The sequence below is a fragment of the Manis javanica genome, chromosome 11 (assembly GCF_040802235.1).
Source record: "Manis javanica isolate MJ-LG chromosome 11, MJ_LKY, whole genome shotgun sequence".
NCBI classification, from domain to species: Eukaryota; Metazoa; Chordata; class Mammalia; order Pholidota; family Manidae; genus Manis; species Manis javanica.
In genome coordinates, this window is record NC_133166.1 from 26,268,719 (window position 1) to 26,289,367 (window position 20,649).

The following is a 20,649-nucleotide window of genomic DNA, read 5'->3' on the forward strand; positions in this document are numbered from 1 at the left end:
GTGGCATGATATATTGAATGCAAGGAAATAGAAGGGCGTCCCACCAAGAGTTCTCTACTGGGAAGATTATCATTTAAATTTGGAGCAGGGATTAAACAATTTCTGATAAGAAAATGTTTAGGGAATCTACTTCCCACAAACCATTTTTACAGTGTATTTTAAAGGGGACTCCTCTAGATGGAAGAGATCATAAGGCTAAATAGCTGTCACCAGAGAAAATAAAACCACAGTAAAAGAATTAGACCAATTAATTACTAAGTGAATGCAAAATTAAATCATCTACCCACAAAGTCAGTCCAGTGATAAAAAAGAGTACAGCATATGACATCTAATATATAAAGAGTAGAGGAAGAAAAAAAGGGAGAAAAAATAAAAAGAACCTTTAGATTGTGTTTGAAATAGTGTAATAAATAAGTGAAGTTAGACTGTTAGATAGTAAAGAAGTTGCCCTTGAACCTTTGGTAACATTACTCTAAAGCTTGTAATGGCAAAAAGTACGTATCTATCCATAATCACCCTAAATGTAAATGGACTTAAGGCACCAATCAAAAGACATAGAGTTACAGAATGGACTAAAAAAAAACAGGACCCATCTATATGCTGCCTACAAGACACTCACTTCAAACCCAAAGACATACAGAGACTAAAAGTAAAGGGATGGAAAAAGATATTTCTTGCAAATAACAGGGAGAAAAAAGCGGGAGTTGTAGTACTTATATCAGACAAAGCAGACCTCAAAATAAAGAAAGTAACAAGGGACAAAAAAGGGATTACATAGTGATAAAGGGTTCAATCCAACAAGAAGATATAACCATTATAAATACCTATGCACCAAACACAGGAGCACCTACATATGTGAAACAAATACTAACAGAATTAAAGGGGGAAATAGAATGCAATGCATTCATTTGAGGAGACTTCAACACACCACTCACTCCAAAGGACAGATCAACCAGACAGGAAATAAACAAGGATAAAGAGGAACTGAACAAAACATTAGAACAGTTGGACCTAACAGACATATACAGAACACTACACCCAAAAGCAGCAGGATACACATTCTTTTCAAATGCCCATGGAACATTTTCCAGAATAGACCACATACTAGGCCATAAAAAGAGCCTCAGTAAATTCAGGAGGATTGAATTGTGCTAACCATCTTCTCAGACCACAAAGGTATGAAACTGGAAATAAGGCTCCACATCGCTATTTATGAGGGAAATGCAACTTAAAACCACAATGAGATATCACCTCACACTAGTTAGGAAGGCAAACATCCAAAAGACAAGGAACAACAAATGGTGGCACAGATGCAGAGAATGGGGGACCTTCCTACACTGTTGGTGGGAATGTAAACTACTTCAACCTTTCTGGAAAGTCATACAGAGGTTCCTCGAGAAACTAGAAATAGAAATGCATTTGACCCAGGAATTGCACTCCTAGGAGTTTACCCGAAGAAAACAAGATCCATGATTCAAAAGGACATATGCACCCGTATGGTTATTGCTGCACTATTTACTATAGCCAAGATATGGAAGCAACCTAAGTGTCCATCAGATGAATGGATAAAAAAGAGGTGGTACATAAACACAATGGAATATTATTCAGCCATAAGAAGAAAAGAAATCTTACCATTTGCAACAACAAGGATGGAGCTAGAGGGTATTATATTCAGTGAAATAAGCCAGGCAGAGAATGGCAAGTACCAAATGATTTCCCTCATTTGTAGAGTATAACAACAAAGCAAAACTGAAGGAAAAAAACAGCAGCAGACTCAGAGACCTCAAGAAGAGACTATTGGTTACCAAAAGGAAGGAGTTGGGAAGGGTGGGTGGGGAAGGAGGGAGAAGGGTTTTTAGGGGCATTATGATTAGCACACATAATGAAGGTGGGTCGCGAGGAAGGTAGTACCGCAGGGAGAAGAGAACCAGTGACTCTATAGCATCTTACTGTGTTGATGGACGGTGGCTGCAATGGGCGGGCAGACTTGATAATACGGGTGAATGTTGTAGCCACGATGTTGCTCATGTGAAACCTTCATAAGATTGTGTTGTATATCAATGATACCTTAATTGAAAAAAATCCCCACATGCAGTGACATTAATGGTAAATTCTTCCAAATATTTAAATAAGAAAGAAACTCTTTAGAAGAAGAGGGAAAGATGTAACACTTCCAAATTTGTTTATTAAATCCACATAACCTCAACACCAATTCCTACAAAGACATTATAAGAAAGAAAACTTAAAGACCAATGTACCTTATAAATGCAGGACTAAAAAAATCTCCAAGAAAATATTAATTTTGAAAATTAAATCTGTTAATGCATAAAAAGAGTAGTAACTCATAACTGCCTGGAGTTTATCCTAGAAATATAAGGTAGAATTAATATTTACATAGCAATTTTTATATTAATGGAATAAAAGAAAAAAGCCATATGATCATTATTAGATTAATTATCTCATTTAAATCTTGCAACTGTACGTTGAAATGAATACTATTACCACAACCTCAGATACATTAAAATGATTTAGTGCCAATACAAATCTGGATAACAAACTTAACATAGTTCGTACAGCTGCTAAGTGAAAAGGAAGGATTCGGGTTCATGTTTATCATTTCCCAGAGACTGCTATTCACAGCTTCATTGTACTGACTGTTACATGCCAGCTTCCCTCCTGCTGTTATGTTGTAACTGGTACTGAACCCTGCTATCAATCCTACAAGCTACAACCTTAGGAGTCTTATCTATATGAGGGAACTTAGAGCTAATAGAATCTTAGGAGGATCTCTTGGTAATTTGACATGTCTCAGGCAGTAGTTTAGGCCAAATTTGTTTCAGGGAGGATTTCTCAATGAAAGCAATAATAACATAAATGTCTAATCCCTCTCACACCCACTGTATCTCATTTACCTAAAGCTAAACCTCTTTTCAGTTATAGGATAGGGAAAAACAAAATTTTCTAATTTCCTCTCACCATTTGGAACTTTTCTATGTATTTTTCCTTTCAAACACCCCTAAACATACAGGAATCGTCTTTACTAGACATCTTGGCATGTATTATCAGATCCTCCCTACTAATCAATGTATCATAAAACATATATGGATAACCAGAATGCATTTAACATTTCACACTCATGCATTAGTTTTATAAGTATGTTATAATAAATACATGTTATGACATATTATAATATATGTATAATATTCATAATGATGTATTCTTAATACAGCTTTTTCATTAGAAAAATAGGCAAAGAACAGAAAGACTTGAAGCAAATATATTTTCATTCAAAGATTTTCTATGCTGAGGAACTTTTTAACAGAGTGTAAGGTGTGGAGCATAGCTACCATCTACTAGTATGCTATTTATTTTATTTAAGTATTATTTTACTTAATGCTGTTAATATTGTCACACAGCATATTTCAAGGAGAAGGCTTATCTCTAGGCTCTTCATTTATTATAACTGCCTGCTCTCTGGAATGAAGCTGTACCTCACCAGATATCTAACAGCTAAGGACCCACTCTGGCCAAACAATGTGGTATATAGCTTGTTTTATTTTGTTTTAGGTGCTTTCAGGAATGGGTTTGTTCATTGCAAAAGAAAACTCAGATTGGCTAGTTTCCACTCATTGTTCTAGAAGAAAGATGTACCAGATTCCTTCTTACCATTTTCACCTGCCAATAGCCAGCACTTCCTTCTACAAACCCATGAAATGATATGAAAATGTGGTCATGATCTCCACTTCCTTTCCCCAAATCCCTTCACTATTGGGAGAATTTCAATCCAGTCTTTATTTACTTAGATTTGATTGAGGTATACTAAATGGAATCACAGTTTAAAGAAATGCTCTATTTCTACTGAGGTAAAGGGGAATAGGAAGGGAGAAAAAATGCATTTAATAGTGTAATTTTTTCACATGAACATACAACCTGGATTCACTGCATGAGATACATTTTAGTATCTCCAGGACAGAAGAGTCTGAAATTGTTTAGTCAGTCTTTTTGAGGAAGATTTGAGACCTATACACTCCACGTAGGTAACAGCTTTGACGAAAGTTAGGAAGCTAGAACAGAAGCACTCTGGGAGTCAGATGTCATTTGAGGTTTGTCATTGCAATGGATACAAGAAACAATTAATGTGCCATTACTAAGTTGTTCAGATTTGAGTGTAATGATTGCAGCTTTAATCACCTACCCAAAGGTATTCTAAGTACAGAAGTCCCCTGCTTTTCAAAGGTTTACATTATGCCACTTGGATTTTACAAAAGACCTATATTAGTACCTGTCTTTGCTAACTGAAAGAACTCCAAAGTGTATTTTCACTTTTACAGGAAAAGGCAAAAAGTGAAAATAACCTTCAAAATTTGTGTTGCAGCAAGCCATTACCGAGGCGGGGTGAACCCTGACAGAATGGGTCTGCCAAGCACTCTCCCTGGGAACCCCACTCAGCATCAAACCTCCAGAGCTTTGAACTGTGTCTGTGCACATCTGTGCTTTTTCTCCATTATTTTGTGCATATCTTTGCAAGATGTGTCCTAGGGATCAGAAAAGCCTACTGGCTTTTCTATTTCGGAAAGCTCAACAGTTTTTCCGTAATAATTAATGGTAATTGCTTTTTCACTTTATACCACTTTTGTTAATGAAATTTTTCATAGGAAAGTTTTACCTTCATATAGTCAGGGAAACCTGTATTGATTTAGCTTCAGCAAAGATAAATTTACCTCCCTTCCATCAAAGACCCCTGGGACATCTATCAGTGAAGCCCAAACAAATTTTCTACTTTGGCTTGGAAAAATCCCCAGAGAAGACACTGAGTGTCGTTAAATAGGGTTCCTAACCAACTCTACGCAATTTTTCTGAGCAACATAGGTCATGCATCAAGATTTTAAAACATCTGGCATCAGGGTGAGTTTGGGTGATTTAGGAGAAAGAAACAGGCAAGGTGCACAGAAAATCTGCAACTAAATAGGAGGGATTTGAGCCAGAGGATGGTTGAAAATGAAGGACTGAATTTTCTAGTTCTTTAGGCTTCTGAAACCAAAGGGAATTGCAAACTGCCACCTTGAGGAGGGAGCAGGAGAAGTGAGAAAAGATTACATGAGGTTGAGGCACTGGAGGAAAGTGACTCCATGTGCTGATATAATAAGGACCAAGAGATAATGTTACGGATAAGCAATAGCAAAACTTCTCTGTTCTCCACAATGAAGAACTCTTCCTCAGGAAGCAGGAAGACCTCCATCAATGAAAATTAGTAAGTGCAGGAATTGGAAGGAATTTCAGGGACCATGTAGCCCAACACTTCCAGAAAACAACGTAAATGAAACATGTCACTCTCCCTTTGCTAGAATATATGTAATAACAGTAATCTTCTTATATTGTTAGAGATTGCTTTTCACATGAATGAACATTACTTTGCCAAGTCTACTTTTCCATAAGTTTTCCTGTGCACCATCTGTGTGACCTTGAGGTGTACAAAGTAATATAAAAGGCAGTTACTTGCATCTGCTCCATGTACTCACACCCATTCTAAATATCTTCAACTTCCTTTGCCTATGTTTGCAATTCCAGACGTCTTGAAACCAGATGCACTCTTACTTTTCAATATGCATACTAATATGTTAAAGTATTTATGCACAAGCAAAAAGACTAACCAAAAAAAAATGATGCTCTGAAATTCATTTATCTACGACTCTTCTCTTGTGTCCATTACTATTTTAAGTGCCAGAGATAGAGCAGAGAACCAAATAGACAGAAATCCCTGTGCATATACACTTTTCATTCCAGTGAAGGATCAAGGGCAATACTAATTGCTATAGAATAAGGAAAAGCAGGAAAGGAAGGTGTTATACGAAGATTGTCAGAGGCCTGGGGGTTGAAATTTTAAATTGGGAGCTATGAAAAAAGACGTACTTCGGGATTGACATGAGTAGAGACCTGGAACCAAAAAGGTACATGCCACATCTGATCTGGGGAATAACAAAGCAAGCAGTGAAAAGGGGCAAGGAGGAATGCCCTGAATTGTGCACATTTGCCAAGTTTGAGAAACCTCCAGTTGGCATGGATACACGGACAGAGACAGAGTTAGAGTACTTGGGAAACACATTTAGAGATTTAAAAGGGTCCTAATTGTTTAGGATGCCATAAGAAAACATGTGGATGTTGGCTTTTGTTCTGAGTGGGATGGAAGGATATAGAGATTTAGGTGAGTGAGATTTAAGGGATGGCTACACTAGATTTTATTTACATATATTTATAAGGTAAATAATGGTAATAACACTATTAATAATTATCATAGTACTATATATTTTACATGTTATGCTCCACGTCGTGGTGACAATCTCCATAGTCTAATCAACTTAATGTTAAAGGCATTTACAGTTGAGCCAATTGCTTTGAAAAGTCATCAGTTCTAATCTTTTCTTGTTTCTAGAAAAATTTGCTTTTTGTTTTTTTATGTATAGATATTGTTTATATAGCATCATTTACGAAGTACAGCTTTGGAAATGTTGTCTTTTGTAGGAAACTTAAATATAATAAGAATATGTAAAATACTGTTTGAAAAGGCTATACCATATACAATTTAATGCTATGGGAAACAAGTAATTCAAGTTGGCAATTTAAAGCAAACAATGACTATGGAAGAAATTTAAAAAATATAAGATGAAAAAAATTTTTCAGAAAAAGAGAGATTCTGGATTCTTATGATTTTAATCAAAAAGCATTTATGCTTGATCCATGTCTCAGAACATAAAATGTGGAAAGCTGATGGTTTTCAAAAAACAAATTATTTAATCCTATTAATCATACAATCTAATATAATTTTACATATTATCTGAGGGGCTAAAAATAACATACCAAGAACATAAAAATTATTATTATTATACATATCTACAAAGCCTATATACACAGAATCAAGAGAATCAATAGAAACTATGAGAAACAATTAGAGCTTTGTAATGTTATTGGTTAGAAGTACATGCTGAAATCTTTCATGTATCAGAAAGAAACATTTAGAGATATTATACAAAATGCACATGGCCAAGATTTGTAAGTTGTAACTTATCTATGTAACTTTTTTGCCTGTCAAATCCTCTGTCTTTTATTATTCTGAACAGAAAATACGGACTTGCCAGGGTTAGATTTATAGACAGATAGTGCTCAGTCTTATAGGACTCATGTGCAATTAGTAGGGGCTCACATAATGTAACTGGCCATAACCCAGATGACACAACTGAAAGGAGTCGTTACGACAAACAGTGTTATTTAATTATACCCACTACAGAATCTCTGTGATTAAGCAGGCACTATGTTTGCATACTTAGGATTCAGTAACAGAGTCAGGACTACTCAGAAGGTTCAAAAACACAGTCTGGATACCAAAAAAATGATTTTACCCTTAATTTAGCATTTATATTGTGAAAAAAACTTATTCATCTTTTGTCTCTGACTGAAATTAATCCTACTATTTTCTTACATAGGAAATCTTTGCTGATAACAGAAAGAAACATGCTTCTCAACTGACCGTCATGCATGGAACCAACAGCTCCAGCCTAACCCCTCAATTCTTCATCCTCAGTGGGATTCCTGGGCTGGAAGCTGCACACATCTGGATCTCTCTACCATTCTGCTGCATGTACATCACTGCTGTCATGGGGAACTGCGGGCTCATCTACCTCATCAGCTGTGAGAAGGCCCTACAACGGCCCATGTACTACTTCCTAGCCTTGCTTTCCCTTACAGATGTTAGTGGGTGCACTTCATTTGTCCCCAATATGTTATGTATCTTTTGGCTCAATCTCAAGGAGATTGACTTTAATGCCTGCCTCGTACAGATGTTTTTCATCCACATGCTGACGGGCATGGAGTCTGGCGTGCTCATGCTTATGGCTCTAGATCGCTATGTGGCTATTTGCTACCCACTACGCTATTCTACCATCCTCACCAACACCAGAGTTACCAAGCTTGGCCTTGCCACCCTAACTCGCAGTGTGTCGCTCATGATACCCTTCACCTTCCTGATCAAACGTCTTCCCTACTGCAGGGGCAACCTCCTCCTCCACACCTACTGTGAGCATATGTCTTTGGCCAAATTATCCTGTGGTAACATCAAGATTAATGCTATCTATGGTCTCATAGCTGCCACACTGATTGGAGTGTTTGATATGTTCTGCATCTCCATGTCTTACACCATGATCATCCGTGCTGTATTGAATCTGCCATCTGCAAATGCTCGCCACAAAGCCTTCAGCACCTGCACATCCCACATATGTGCCATTGTCATCACCTATGTCCCAGCCTTCTTCAACTTCTTCACTCACCGCTTTGGGGGACATGTTATACCTCACCATGTCCACATTTTTATAGCCAACCTCTACCTGGTGTTGCCTCCCACCTTCAATCCAATTATCTATGGAGTAAAGACCAAACAGATCCGTGAAAGGGTGGTCAAATCATTTTTTAGGGTAAGAGATATTTTGAGTGTGTGATAAAGTATGTGCTGAATTCCAAGGGTCCTGCCATCCTTTTCATCCCATGTTTATGTGAAACATTAATAACTTTGAAAAATGAATCTTGTCTGATCATTTATTTCTCACATTCTTGCTGCCTAGGTAATTATTTGTATATCTATGAATGTACCCACATACGTACCAATGAAGGTGGAGCAGATATGATTACTGGAGTTCATCATAATCTGGGAAGTACTCCTTGGAGATGGATGATGTCAAGCAGAACTTGGAAAGACACAGTGGACACTATGTGACAGTTATTGTAGGAAAGCCTTTATAAGTAGATGAAAGGAGACTTGAAGAAAGTCCCTATTCTTTGCCAGTCAAGCATGTCTGGGCTGTGCTGCTTACTGGACTTTAATATAGAGGGAGAAACACTTGAGAAAACAGGGACAATGGAGAAAGAAGTACCTTATTTTGATTCCTGGAAATAAAAGAGAAAAGGAAATGAAAGCAGAATGATAAATGTGGTTCTCAGAAATTGCAGATTCAATAAAAAGTGAAAAAGAATAAGATCATACTCCAATTAGTACCTGGAGTAAGGGAATATGACCAGGAAAAGAGTACAAATAGATGAATATGAAAAAACATGAGTTGTATTAAGATGATATTCTATTACCTGCTAACATAAAGATGATATTTTCATATCATGTTATACATAGTCAAATTATCATGAAATCTATTAATCACAATGTGTATTTTTGTAACATAATTTTCAAGTTTGGAAGTAAAACCTGTTTTCCTGTTTTTTTTAAACAGAAATATGATAAATGTGTCTCTATGTAAAGTACATTATGAACTTCTAATCAGCAAAGTTACTGTCTCCCAGAATCATGCATTTGGAATTGGTAAATATGCTTACCAAGTAATCAAACCAAAACACTAGTGGACAGTCAAAAAATTACTTTTCCTAAACAACAGTTTTTAAATATAAATATTTGTCAGTTATTACAAGAATGCTTAGTATATAACATTTCACTGATTTTTATTGCAAAACTATGGGGCAGCTATAATTATTCTTATTTTATAGGAGAGGAATATGAGCTACACAAACAGCAAAACTGGATGAATCTCAAAACATGAAGATTAAAATTTAAATACAACAGTGTTATGCTGTGGAGAGGGGCTGTGGGGGCCATAACAGGAGTGATAAGATAAAACCAGAAATTAAACTCTGGAGAAATAAAATGCAATAAATAAATTTCTTGAGGCCATTGAGTAACAATCTCCAATTAATTTTATGTCATCTTCATCACAAACTCAAAAATGGTTTTCATTGGAAACAACAAAATAACCCCGTAAAGCAAGACTCATCACTGAACTAGAGCAGGAGGCGAGCATCTGAGCCCAAACACACTCTGAACCCCAGAATCCAAGACGGCAAATAGTTTGTAGGCCACTGTGCATGCGGTTGAGGATGCAAAGTGCTGCTGGAAATGCGGCAGGGGAAGAGTGTGTACGTGGCGTGGGCCATTTTGCTAAGAAAACTTCTCAGGGGAAAGTACTGCAACCTGGAGCAGCGAGAGGAACTCTGGCTACAGTGAAAGCAGGAAGTTTGGGATATAAAAGAGGAAAACCAAGTAGTAAGAAGAGAAGAAGAAAGAAGGGTAGGAAGAAAGGAGAAGGAGATGGGGAAGGAGAAGGAAAATTCAGGAGAACCTATCACAATCAGGTGATTGTACAAGTACGATGTGATAACATAAAACAAATAAAACAAATAGCGATTTTAAGGAAAGGAAGAGAGGTTTAGAGGAGCAATATGATTATTCTCCACTTCCTATCACTGCAAGTATAGAGACTTCATTTAGACTAGAAGTTTTCACTTTTCACCCTAACATCCCCCAGAATAGGAGAAACTTCAGTTTTGGGTATGTGGTGTGGGTGGGTTACTTACGGAGTCCTGACCCCTCCACTAGTCAATGTCCCTGTCTGATCAGACTAGCCATGGAATTCTGATCTGTCCACACTGGCAGTAGGTGGCCAGTCCCAGGCTCGTATTTGTGTTGGACCCTGGGTGAGCAAGCCCACTTGAGTCAGGGGTGAAATATAAACAAGCCCTTTTGAAGATCAAAAGCCTTAATCTCCAAGGTGTACATTGTAAAAGTGTTGACATTTTCATGTCGACTTCCTGGTTCCTATGCATCTCAATGCTTAACTTGGGATGGAAGAACATAGTTGTTATGAATAGGCTGCTGAAAAGCCCAAATTTGATCATGAAATTAGAACATGATGGAAAGATAAACGAATAAGAGAAAGGAACAATCAAATCCAGCAGAAACACAATCACACAATTATTATAGATACAATGAAATGTGTCAACACATAATAAAAATAGAAAAGCTTCCAGAAGAAATCAGTGTTTAAGCTCCTACTAAAGGATGAACTAGTTTAATTTGGTGGAATGAGGAGATAACAATTGTTCCAGGAGGAGGTAACGGCCTGCACGGAGGTCAGAGGAAGGCACCAACTGCACTCAATGGACTGAAAACAAGATCAAGGGGCTCAAATCAGGGGCTGGTGCCTTGTGAGTTTATAGTGTATAAGTATTTGAAAATTCATATAATGTATTACTTTCCTGTTCTCTTGTTACTGTTGCTGTTTTGTTTCATACAAAACAAAGTCATACATCTATGAAAGGCAACTAACTTCATGGAGTCATTTTTGGACTCTGCAGTAAGAACGAGAGAGCATAGAAAGTTCTAAACACATGAGTGCCAGACACTTCCCATTTTTGAATAGCAATTTTTTCTATAGTGAAGAGGTTGAGAAATTTTTTCAAAATAAACTAGTGGCAAAAGTGTCTAAACATGTGAAAGATACATTTAAAATATTTATAATTCATATATAGCGTAACGTATGTTAAATATTGGCCTCATAACTCATACTTCTGATATATATAATTAAATGTAAAAATGAAATTCACAAAAACTGGAAATGAAAAAAATAACTTTATTAAGATGGTTAGTTCTGTCAATGCCTAAAGTTAATACAAATATTTATGTGCAAAAGTGATAGTTACAGGGCCACCAATAGTCTCTCTTTTAAAATGCTCCCCAAAATCTTGATGCAGTTGAGTATAACCAGTTTGGGGACCATGGTCTCCATGTCAAGTACTCCTGCTCTATATTTAACCAAAGTTTTGTACTAATTCTTATTTCCATAAATTTTTAATCCAAAAGGACAGGATTTCTATTGAGTCCTATATATAATTTGGGAATATAGTTGCATTGATTAAAATTTATCAAAATACATTTGGGTGTATTCTATGGCTTTCTAACAAAACCAAATTAATTTTTTTAAAATAACAGTTGTCTTAGTCAACCTGGAAGTCTCTAACGCTAGTGCCCTCTTATCCGCAGGGGATATGGTCCATGATACCAACAATGCCTGAAACTGCAGATAGGTCTGAACCTAATATCAACTATGCTTTTTCCTATACACACTTACCTACAATCTAGTTTAATTTATAAATTAGGCCCAGTAAGAGATTAACAACAAGAGCTAACAATAAAAAGAGCCATTATGATATACTGCACTTTAAGGTATGTGACTGTCTTTCTCTCAAATTACCTCATTGTACTCTACTCACCCTTCTTGTGATGTTGTGAGATGATAATATGCCTACATGATAAGAAGGGAGGGCGATGACACAGAGTTGGGCTACTATTGACCTTCCAAGGACTCATGAGATGTAGGATCATCTGCTTCCTGAATGCAGATGGGTAGGTAACTCCAACTGTGGAAAGAGAAACTGAGGAGAATGGGGAACAACTATAGCCTTTGCTAGTAATTCTGCAATGTGAAAATCTAAACACGCCAACTGGCACAAAGTTAATGTGTTAATAGTTTATTAAATGCTTATTTAAGAAACTTCTGGAAATCTATACACCAGAATTTAGGCTTTACTAGCATTTCCTTCTGAGAACTTAGGTGAGAGGTGAGTTTGTGGGTATACTACAACTTTTATTTCCTACATTATGTCATTTCCCGCAAGAGGGATGATATATAAAATGATTTTTCTTTTTTGTCACAAAGAGAGAAGAACTGTAGAACAATTACATCTCTGTTCACAACTAAATAGAACTTAAGGCCAAACACTACTTTGGAAAAATGTTTGCGAACTATGACAAAAGTAATGGGTTCATATTTCAGTACTGAGAATGATGAGCAAGCATGAAAATGCAAATTAACATTTCCACTAAAGACAGATGAGGTGAATGAATAATCAAAATATGAGAAAAGAAATGACCAAATCCACCTGAAAAAAATGTTTGTAATCACTACAAGTGAAGTTCATTTTAATTCAATCTGAAACACCAAAGAGAGAGTGTTTTTGCCAGTCCAGCTGCAGAAAAGAGGGCATGTAATAGTCAAAATTTATACACGGAAGGTCTGCTAACTGTGTATGAAAATGAAAATGAACAGTTTTATGGAGATGATTTTCCAACATTTACCCACAAAATTAAAATTGCCCATGCCCTTGATCCCATAAACTTCAATCCTCTTTTTAATTATCTTAGGAGAGGAAGAATTAGTAATGCAAAGGAGTGGAGTAGGATATCCATAGAATAATTATTTTTGATAGAAAACATGAGAAATAATTTAAATATTCAGGAGAAAGGAAATGCTTATTAAATTTGGTACAGCTATTTGATGGAAAGAAGGTTTAACTACTGAAAATGTCTATTTGAGGCATGCAGGATGATGTGAAAATATTATGTTATAAAACAAAATAATATCAAGTAGAGGAACAAACAGCATACAAAACTCAATATAGTCTGAAATTTATACAAAATTCATGCACAATAATTATAAAACTATTGAATGAAGTACAGTAAGTATTTTAGAGTGATTATTCCTCTGTGTTAGGATTATAAGTTATTTCCTGATATTTTTACGTTTTCTATAGTTTTCTGATTTCCTACACTTAAGGGTGTATTTCTGACATGGTAGTGACATTTCCCACTTGGGAAAAGGCATTAAGCTCCAATGTGTTATTTAATTTTTTGTTTTTTACTACTCAAATCTTTTAAATACTGATGTACTACTCCCAGGTCCAAAGTTAATTTTCTTTCAATGAGAAATCTAATTATAGAGATTCAATCAGCCTGGGACATCTTGCTGGAGAGTCTCCAGGGAAACTAAAAAACCTATGTAAGAAAATGCCATCCCAGATTTCCAAGAACTCCTAGTTATTATCAGCAATGTATAGGGATTTGACCGTGCTAAACACTGAGGTGAGCATGCAATTTTCAAAAATACCTGTTTTGGGATAAGTAAGACATCACTGCCTAAGAATACAATAGCCTGGAATACAAGGACAGCTAGAAGAAGGCAATATTAGAAATAAACAATGTATTTCTCTTTCCCTTTCTCTTTTTAAGAGGTAATGGCTCTTTTTCTATCTGGGTGATATCCACTGGACTTAGACTCATTTTCCATTATCCTATTCATGTCATCATGGTGTACATATAAAAGATGGCAGACACTGCAGAGATTAATCTTCCAATATCTCTGGTCTAAGACTATGAAATAATGGTTTCTCCATTTCTGGAGAAGTTTGGGAGAACTTTCTTATAGGAAGGGATTGTTAACATGAGATGCAGTCAGTTCAGAAACTGGAGATGATGATGCTCTGAAATTGGATTACTTCTTACCTGGTGGCTTCTGTATATTCCAGTCAGAAGGAATGGACACAACAGTGATCTCCAAATTATTGGGCTATGATTCATGGCTTTATAGCCATGAAATACATGCCATCACACTGTAAGTTTCTATATAGTTCTGCTGGACAGTGGCGGGTATTTGGCATTGACTTTGCTTATGGTGAGACTTGTGTCTACTTCAGAGCCTAGATGGCTTTATTTTTTCAGTGGAAGGAAGTATTTTAACCATTTGGAAACTTCATTTTCTCAAACATCTCTAACTCTAAAAATTCCTTCAATTATCAGTCAATCCTTTCTACTGCTTCTACAAAAAATAGCAATCCAAAGATGAGGTATTTTCTTCTGTACTCTTATAACAAAAGAAATATTATTTAATTAAAACAGTACAGAGAGTAACTATTAGAACTTCAAGGCTTTCCTGAGAGCAAATTTTTTGTTAAGAATGGTTAGGAAACTAATAAAATAACATACAAGTAGCAGAAACAGAAGCCAAAAGGAAAGGATGCTGTATCTGATGGAATTTAAATTTTTAATTAAATTTTTACTAAAATTCCATAAAAATTGCCTATGATGTAGAAATATAAGTAACTTTTTTTCCTACTGAAGAACTACCTTCGAAATTTCAGTGTGGAAAAGCATGAAATTGGCATTATGTGAACTTGAATACCAGATGTACCAAATCCTTACTAATTCATCATTCCTTCACTCACACACATTTTATTGACTATCTACGATGGATTATGTTAAGCAAGTTATGTGGAACATGATTGCAAATTTTACGTGGTGAATCAGCTTTCTTCATAATCTTCAAGGCAGGACAAAGGTCCTGCTGAGGAGGGCTGGTTCACTTAGGGTGACCCTCTAAATATACTCACATGATTTCAGTGACAAGACTCAAGTACAGCTACCAAAAGAAGAATGAGAGGAGAGGAGAGAATAGAAGTATCTTATTGGAAGGAAGCAGACACTTGCAGTCCAGTTCACAGCTTTTTATAGGAATGTGGTGGAGTGTAAGAGGTACGCTGGGGAGTGCTGGAGAAAGTGAGCGTACTTCCTTAGACAAAGTGTACAACGGGACATTGAGTAGGGTAATTAATTTATGAGACTTGACGTGCTACCTACTGCACTAATGAGGCACCTATGGGTATTTATTTTAGACACCATAGTTCAGACTCTCTTGCTAGAGCTATGAGAAAAAAAATATCCTAGTAATTACAACAAGGTGAATGGTCATGGCATTTGGAAGTATCATTGTCCATACGACAGCCTCTTATGTGGTCCCAAACTCTCTCTCTCTCTCTCTCTCTCCTATGCAGAAATTAATTGCTGATAAAGAATGTAAAATGTCCCCCTCCCATAAGTTGCTATGCCTGGGGCCAACAGCTCCAGCCTGACCCCAGGGGTCTTCATCCTGAATGGTGTTCCCGGGTTGGAAGACGCACACATCTGGATCTCCCTGCCCTTCTGCCTCATGTACATCATTGCTGTTGTGGGCAACTGTGGGCTCATCTACCTCATCAGCCATGAGGAGTCCTTGCACCGGCCCATGTACTACCTCCTGGCCCTGCTCTCCTTCACAGATGTCACCTTGTGCACCACCACTGTACCCAATATGCTGTGCATATTCTGGTTCAACCTCAAGGAGATTGACTTCAGTGCTTGCCTGGCTCAGATGTTTTTTGTCCACATGCTGACTGGGATGGAGTCTGGGGTGCTCATGCTCATGGCCCTGGACCGCTATGTGGCCATCTGCTACCCCTTACGTTATGCCACCATCCTCACCAACCCTGTCATCACCAAGGCTGGTCTTGCCACCTTTTTGAGGGGTGTGGTGCTTATCGCCCCATTCACTTTCCTCACCAAGCGCCTGCCCTATTGCCGGGGAAACCACATCCCCCACACCTACTGCGACCACATGTCTGTGGCCAAGGTGTCCTGTGGCAATTTCAGGGTGAATGCTATCTATGGACTGATGGTTGCTCTCCTTATTGGTGTGTTTGACATCTGCTGTATTTCTGTGTCTTACGCTATGATCTTGCGGGCTGTGATAAGTTTGTCATCCGCAGATGCTCGTCACAAAGCCTTCAGCACTTGTACATCCCATATCTGTGCTATTGTCATTACATATGTTCCAGCCTTATTCACAATTTTTACTCACCGTTTTGGGGGACAAAACATTCCCCACAACATCCATATCATCATTGCTAATCTCTATTTGATGTCACCTCCTACCCTGAATCCCATTGTTTATGGGGTCAAGACCAAGCAGATACGAGAAGGAGTGATCAAATTACTTTTTAAGGAGAAAGATGTATTAACAATGAAATAGATTCATGAATTCATATTCAAAATTAAGTAAAGACAAATAATATTTCAGAGGAGATTCTTGAGTGTAAATTTAAGACCACCTGGTCTCATTAAAGAAAAGAATATTCATTGAATATCTGCCATAATATTAACTGAATTATTTTTTTTGGAGGGTGCATCAATAGTAGGAATTAATAAATAAGAAATTTCCTTCTAAATGTAAGCATTACTTTTTCTTAAAAGGAATTTCACTTCAGTATAACCTCAATGCTGTTGAGAAATAATTGCTTTGCTTATTTCCTAATGTGTTTTGCATGTTGAACAAATCTCAAGTGGAGTGCACACAAGAAGTAATATAAAAGATTTCCTCATCTTCTGCTGGAGATTCACCTGTTCCCGGAAGATATCCATAAAAAAAAGAATTCTCAGAGTCTGTTTCATAAAGCCATTCACACACATTTTAGTGACTTCATTTACTCCCACTATTCCTTTCACTGAATCATTTTGTATAGTGTAGTTCTATAAACTATCTCATGTATACCTAAGCTGTATTGAATTTCCACTATCAAGGGGAATGATATTCATATATTTGTATCAGTAAGATCTAAATAAAAGATTGAATAATAAGCAAGGAACAAAACCACAAAAACTTAGAACAGACAAATTTTTAAGGACAATTCCAGGAAATTTTTGAAGCACACATAGAATCGCGATTGTGAAGTGGTAGTAGGCAAAGGAGTAGATTTACCAGAAAAATCTACAAACATTTGGGTTTGACTGATTCATAGAATTGTTTTTCTCCTGGCTCAACTACCACAGCTGAAAATCCTCTACCATAGTTTGATAACAAAGTGAAGTTGATTGCTCGAAGAAAGTTTATATAATGACCAAGTTATTCACAAACATTGAACTTGTCTCCTATAATCAGGTCCTTTGCCCATGCAGCAAATAAGTTACACTTGGGTCACTGCTGGACACTTAACAAGCTGAAGACATTTTACATACTGATTTCCATTCCCTGTATCCTATGTGTAAGATTTGACAAAGCATGAAGTCTAGAATCTGGAATCACAGTCTTTGAATGGGAACTAAAATGTCTATGTCTGCCAGCCAAAAGATACAGAAAAAATGTTATTATTATAATAATTTGAGGTAACACCAATGCAACAAATATTATCACTATAAATGGATCCAGAAAGATAAAAATATACAAAGACATTTACTGGCAATAGTCTTTCTCTGTACATCCACTTATTTTATCTGCTTAGTAGTAAGAGCACTCAATGCACATCCTGATATTTTATGCGACTTGTAACTCCCTGCAACCACACAAACATGCACATTCACCTTCTTTGACATACTGGGGAAAATTGAAAATATAGAAAATAATTAGATAGGAATTAGGTATTGAAAGGGAGGGATAAGTGTATAGACCAACACACTTAGTCTGCAAGTCTTTCCTAATAACTACCCTAGAGAGGGATATGGGTAGGACGGACCTTGACTGTACATTGACCACTAGCAGCCACGGTAACAATGCTCCCTCAGGAGGAGAGAGACACTGGTCAACTTTGCTAGAAACTGACAAGCGGTTTAGGAATCCATATATTAATCTGCCCTCCATATGTGTGTATGAGAAGGATGACAGAAAAATTTTAAAAAGACATTTATATTCCATATTTGTTTAAAAACTAACTCTGGTTAAAGATAAAGAGGGAAAGCAACACCACCACAGACAATAAGAATTATATTGCATCTATAATAATGTCCTGAGAAAGAAGAGAAAGGAAATACCACACAGGAAAATGAAAAGATTTTGACAGGCATATAAAATGTTTACTACTACATTGCAAAAACGACTTAAAAATGTTTTGAAAATAGGCATAACTTCATATAACCTATGAAAAAGGAGAAAAAAAGAATAAGGACAGAAATGCCTTGGATTCCCAGAGTAGAGAATGAGATGATAAGGTAACAGGACAGGATCAAACAATGACAAATGGGTAAAAGAGAGTTTAATTAGGAAAGTAAAAATATAAAAACTTAAAATATATTATTAAAGAGTAAAGAAAATGTTATGCTTTTAAGTTGGGAATTATTATAAATTTGTAATTAAATATGCAGTGGATAAAGACAATAAAGGAAAAACGTTGAGAGAAGATAAAGTACAGAGAATGAAGAAACAGCATAAATATTACTGGTGTTAATAAAACAGAGCTCAGGATGACTGGACTAGAAATAATATCCAAAGCCATATAAAGAGTAATAGATCTAAAGTTAATATTGATGCTTGCATGTAAGTTTTAAGAGTGTACTACACACAAAGAGACACTTCAAGAGACTCATTTCATCAGAAGACACAACTCAGTCTAGTTGATTCAACACCATTTATTGCAGTAACTGTTCTCTCTCCATTTAGAAGTGTCCCATTTGAATGTATTTGATGTTTGTAGGTAGTTAATACTTGAACTACAATGATAAAAAAGAGAAATTCACATGTACCCAGGAAATTGCAGGCTACATGTAAAGAAAATAAAAGAGAAGAGAAGAATGGTAAAAGGGAAACGAAAGTGGGGAGGAGAGCAGAGGGAAAATAAGGAAAGGGGAGAAGAAAGAATAAATAAATACAGATTCATAGGCTGTAACACCAAATTTCAGAAGAGAGAAGATTTGTTCTCAAATTTAAAAATGGCAATGATTACATTTATAGCTTACCATGCTGTGTGAAGTATTAGTTTGATTACTTTCATTCCTAAATAATATTCTAATTGATGAATATGTTCATTTATTATTGTATTCCTGAAGGACTTTTTTGGTGAGCACCTATGAGTAATGCCACAATAAACATTCTTGTATATGTCTTTTGGAGCAAATGTTTGCATATTTCTTTGGTTTAATACCCAAGAGTGGTATTTCTGGATCATACAGTATTACAACAAGGTGATGTTGTATTTTTAGGTTGCCTTTTGGTACATACTATCAACTGTGTTCCAAGTTGTACCAATTTAAACTCTCACCAAGTATAAGAATTCTAGTTATAGCCTTCCCAATACTTGTTTTTGTCAGTGTTGTGGCATCTCATTATGGTTTTAGTTTGTATTTTCCTGATGGCAAAGAAAATGAAATACATTTTCACAAATTCTTGGCCATTTGAAAACCTTTGCAGCTGGGGCTAGGCTGGTGGCTGCTAAGGATTTTGCCCACTTCTTTTTAGAATTTCCTTTTCATTATTGATGTGTAGGATTTCTTTTTCTTTTTTTTTTTTTTTGAGAGGGAATCTCTCGTATTTATTGATCATATGGTTGTTAACAACAATAAAATTCTGTATCGGGGACTCAATGCACAATTATTAATAAACCCCAAGCCTAATTCTCAAAAGTCTCCAATCTTCTGAAGCATAACGAACAAGTTTTTACATGGTGAACAAGTTCCTACATAGTGAATAAGTTCTTACATGGTGAACAGTACAAGGGCAGTCATCACAGAAACTTTCGGTTTTGATCACGCATCATGAACTATAAACAATCAGATCAATTATGATTATTCGTTTGATTTTTATACTTGATTTATATGTGAATCCCACATTTCTCCCTTATTATTATTATTATTATTATTTTTAATAAAATGCTGAAGTGGTAGGTAGATGCAAGAAAAAGGTAGAAAACATAGTTTGGTGCTGTAAGAGGGCAAATGTAGATGATCAGGTGTGTGCCTATGGACTAAGTATTAATCCAAGCTAGACAAGGGCAACAAAACATCCACGGATGCAGAGATTTCTCTCAAAACAGGAGGGGAGGGGTGAGGTTCTAAGCCTCACCACTGTTGATCCCTAATTTCTCACCTGATGGCCCCCCTGCGACTGTGCCTGTCTTAGGTTGTTCCTCCCTTGAGGAATCTTACCCGTCTCTGGCTAACCAGTCATCTTCTGGGGCCATACAGGGAGATGTAAAGTTGGTAAGTGAGAGAGAAACCATATTGTTTGAAAAGGTTAGCTTTTTACTTCTTTGCAGATTTATGCCCTGTGGCTTCTATGCCCAGCATTTGTCTTGAGGTATCTTTACCACTTGGAGGAATTATGATACTCAGTAAATTTGATATGAGGCACGAATTCTATTTAAGGGTTGTAATTAGGAAGGAAGAAGAAAAGCTATAGAGGTAGCAGATGCAAG

The 20,649-nt window shown here is 36.5% G+C and overlaps 2 protein-coding genes across 2 annotated transcripts; both read left to right on the forward strand.

Annotated features, from left to right (window-relative positions):
- The first annotated feature begins 7,526 nt into the window (after positions 1-7,526).
- On the forward strand, positions 7,527-8,486 carry LOC108389077 (olfactory receptor 52N2-like). The gene has a single exon (XM_017647654.3). It carries the CDS (start codon positions 7,527-7,529, stop codon positions 8,484-8,486), a length of 960 nt encoding a protein of 319 aa, XP_017503143.3.
- Positions 8,487-15,539: 7,053 nt separating this feature from the next.
- On the forward strand, positions 15,540-16,502 carry LOC140844230 (olfactory receptor 52N2-like). The gene has a single exon (XM_073215710.1). It carries the CDS (start codon positions 15,540-15,542, stop codon positions 16,500-16,502), a length of 963 nt encoding a protein of 320 aa, XP_073071811.1.
- The last annotated feature ends 4,147 nt before the right edge of the window (positions 16,503-20,649 follow it).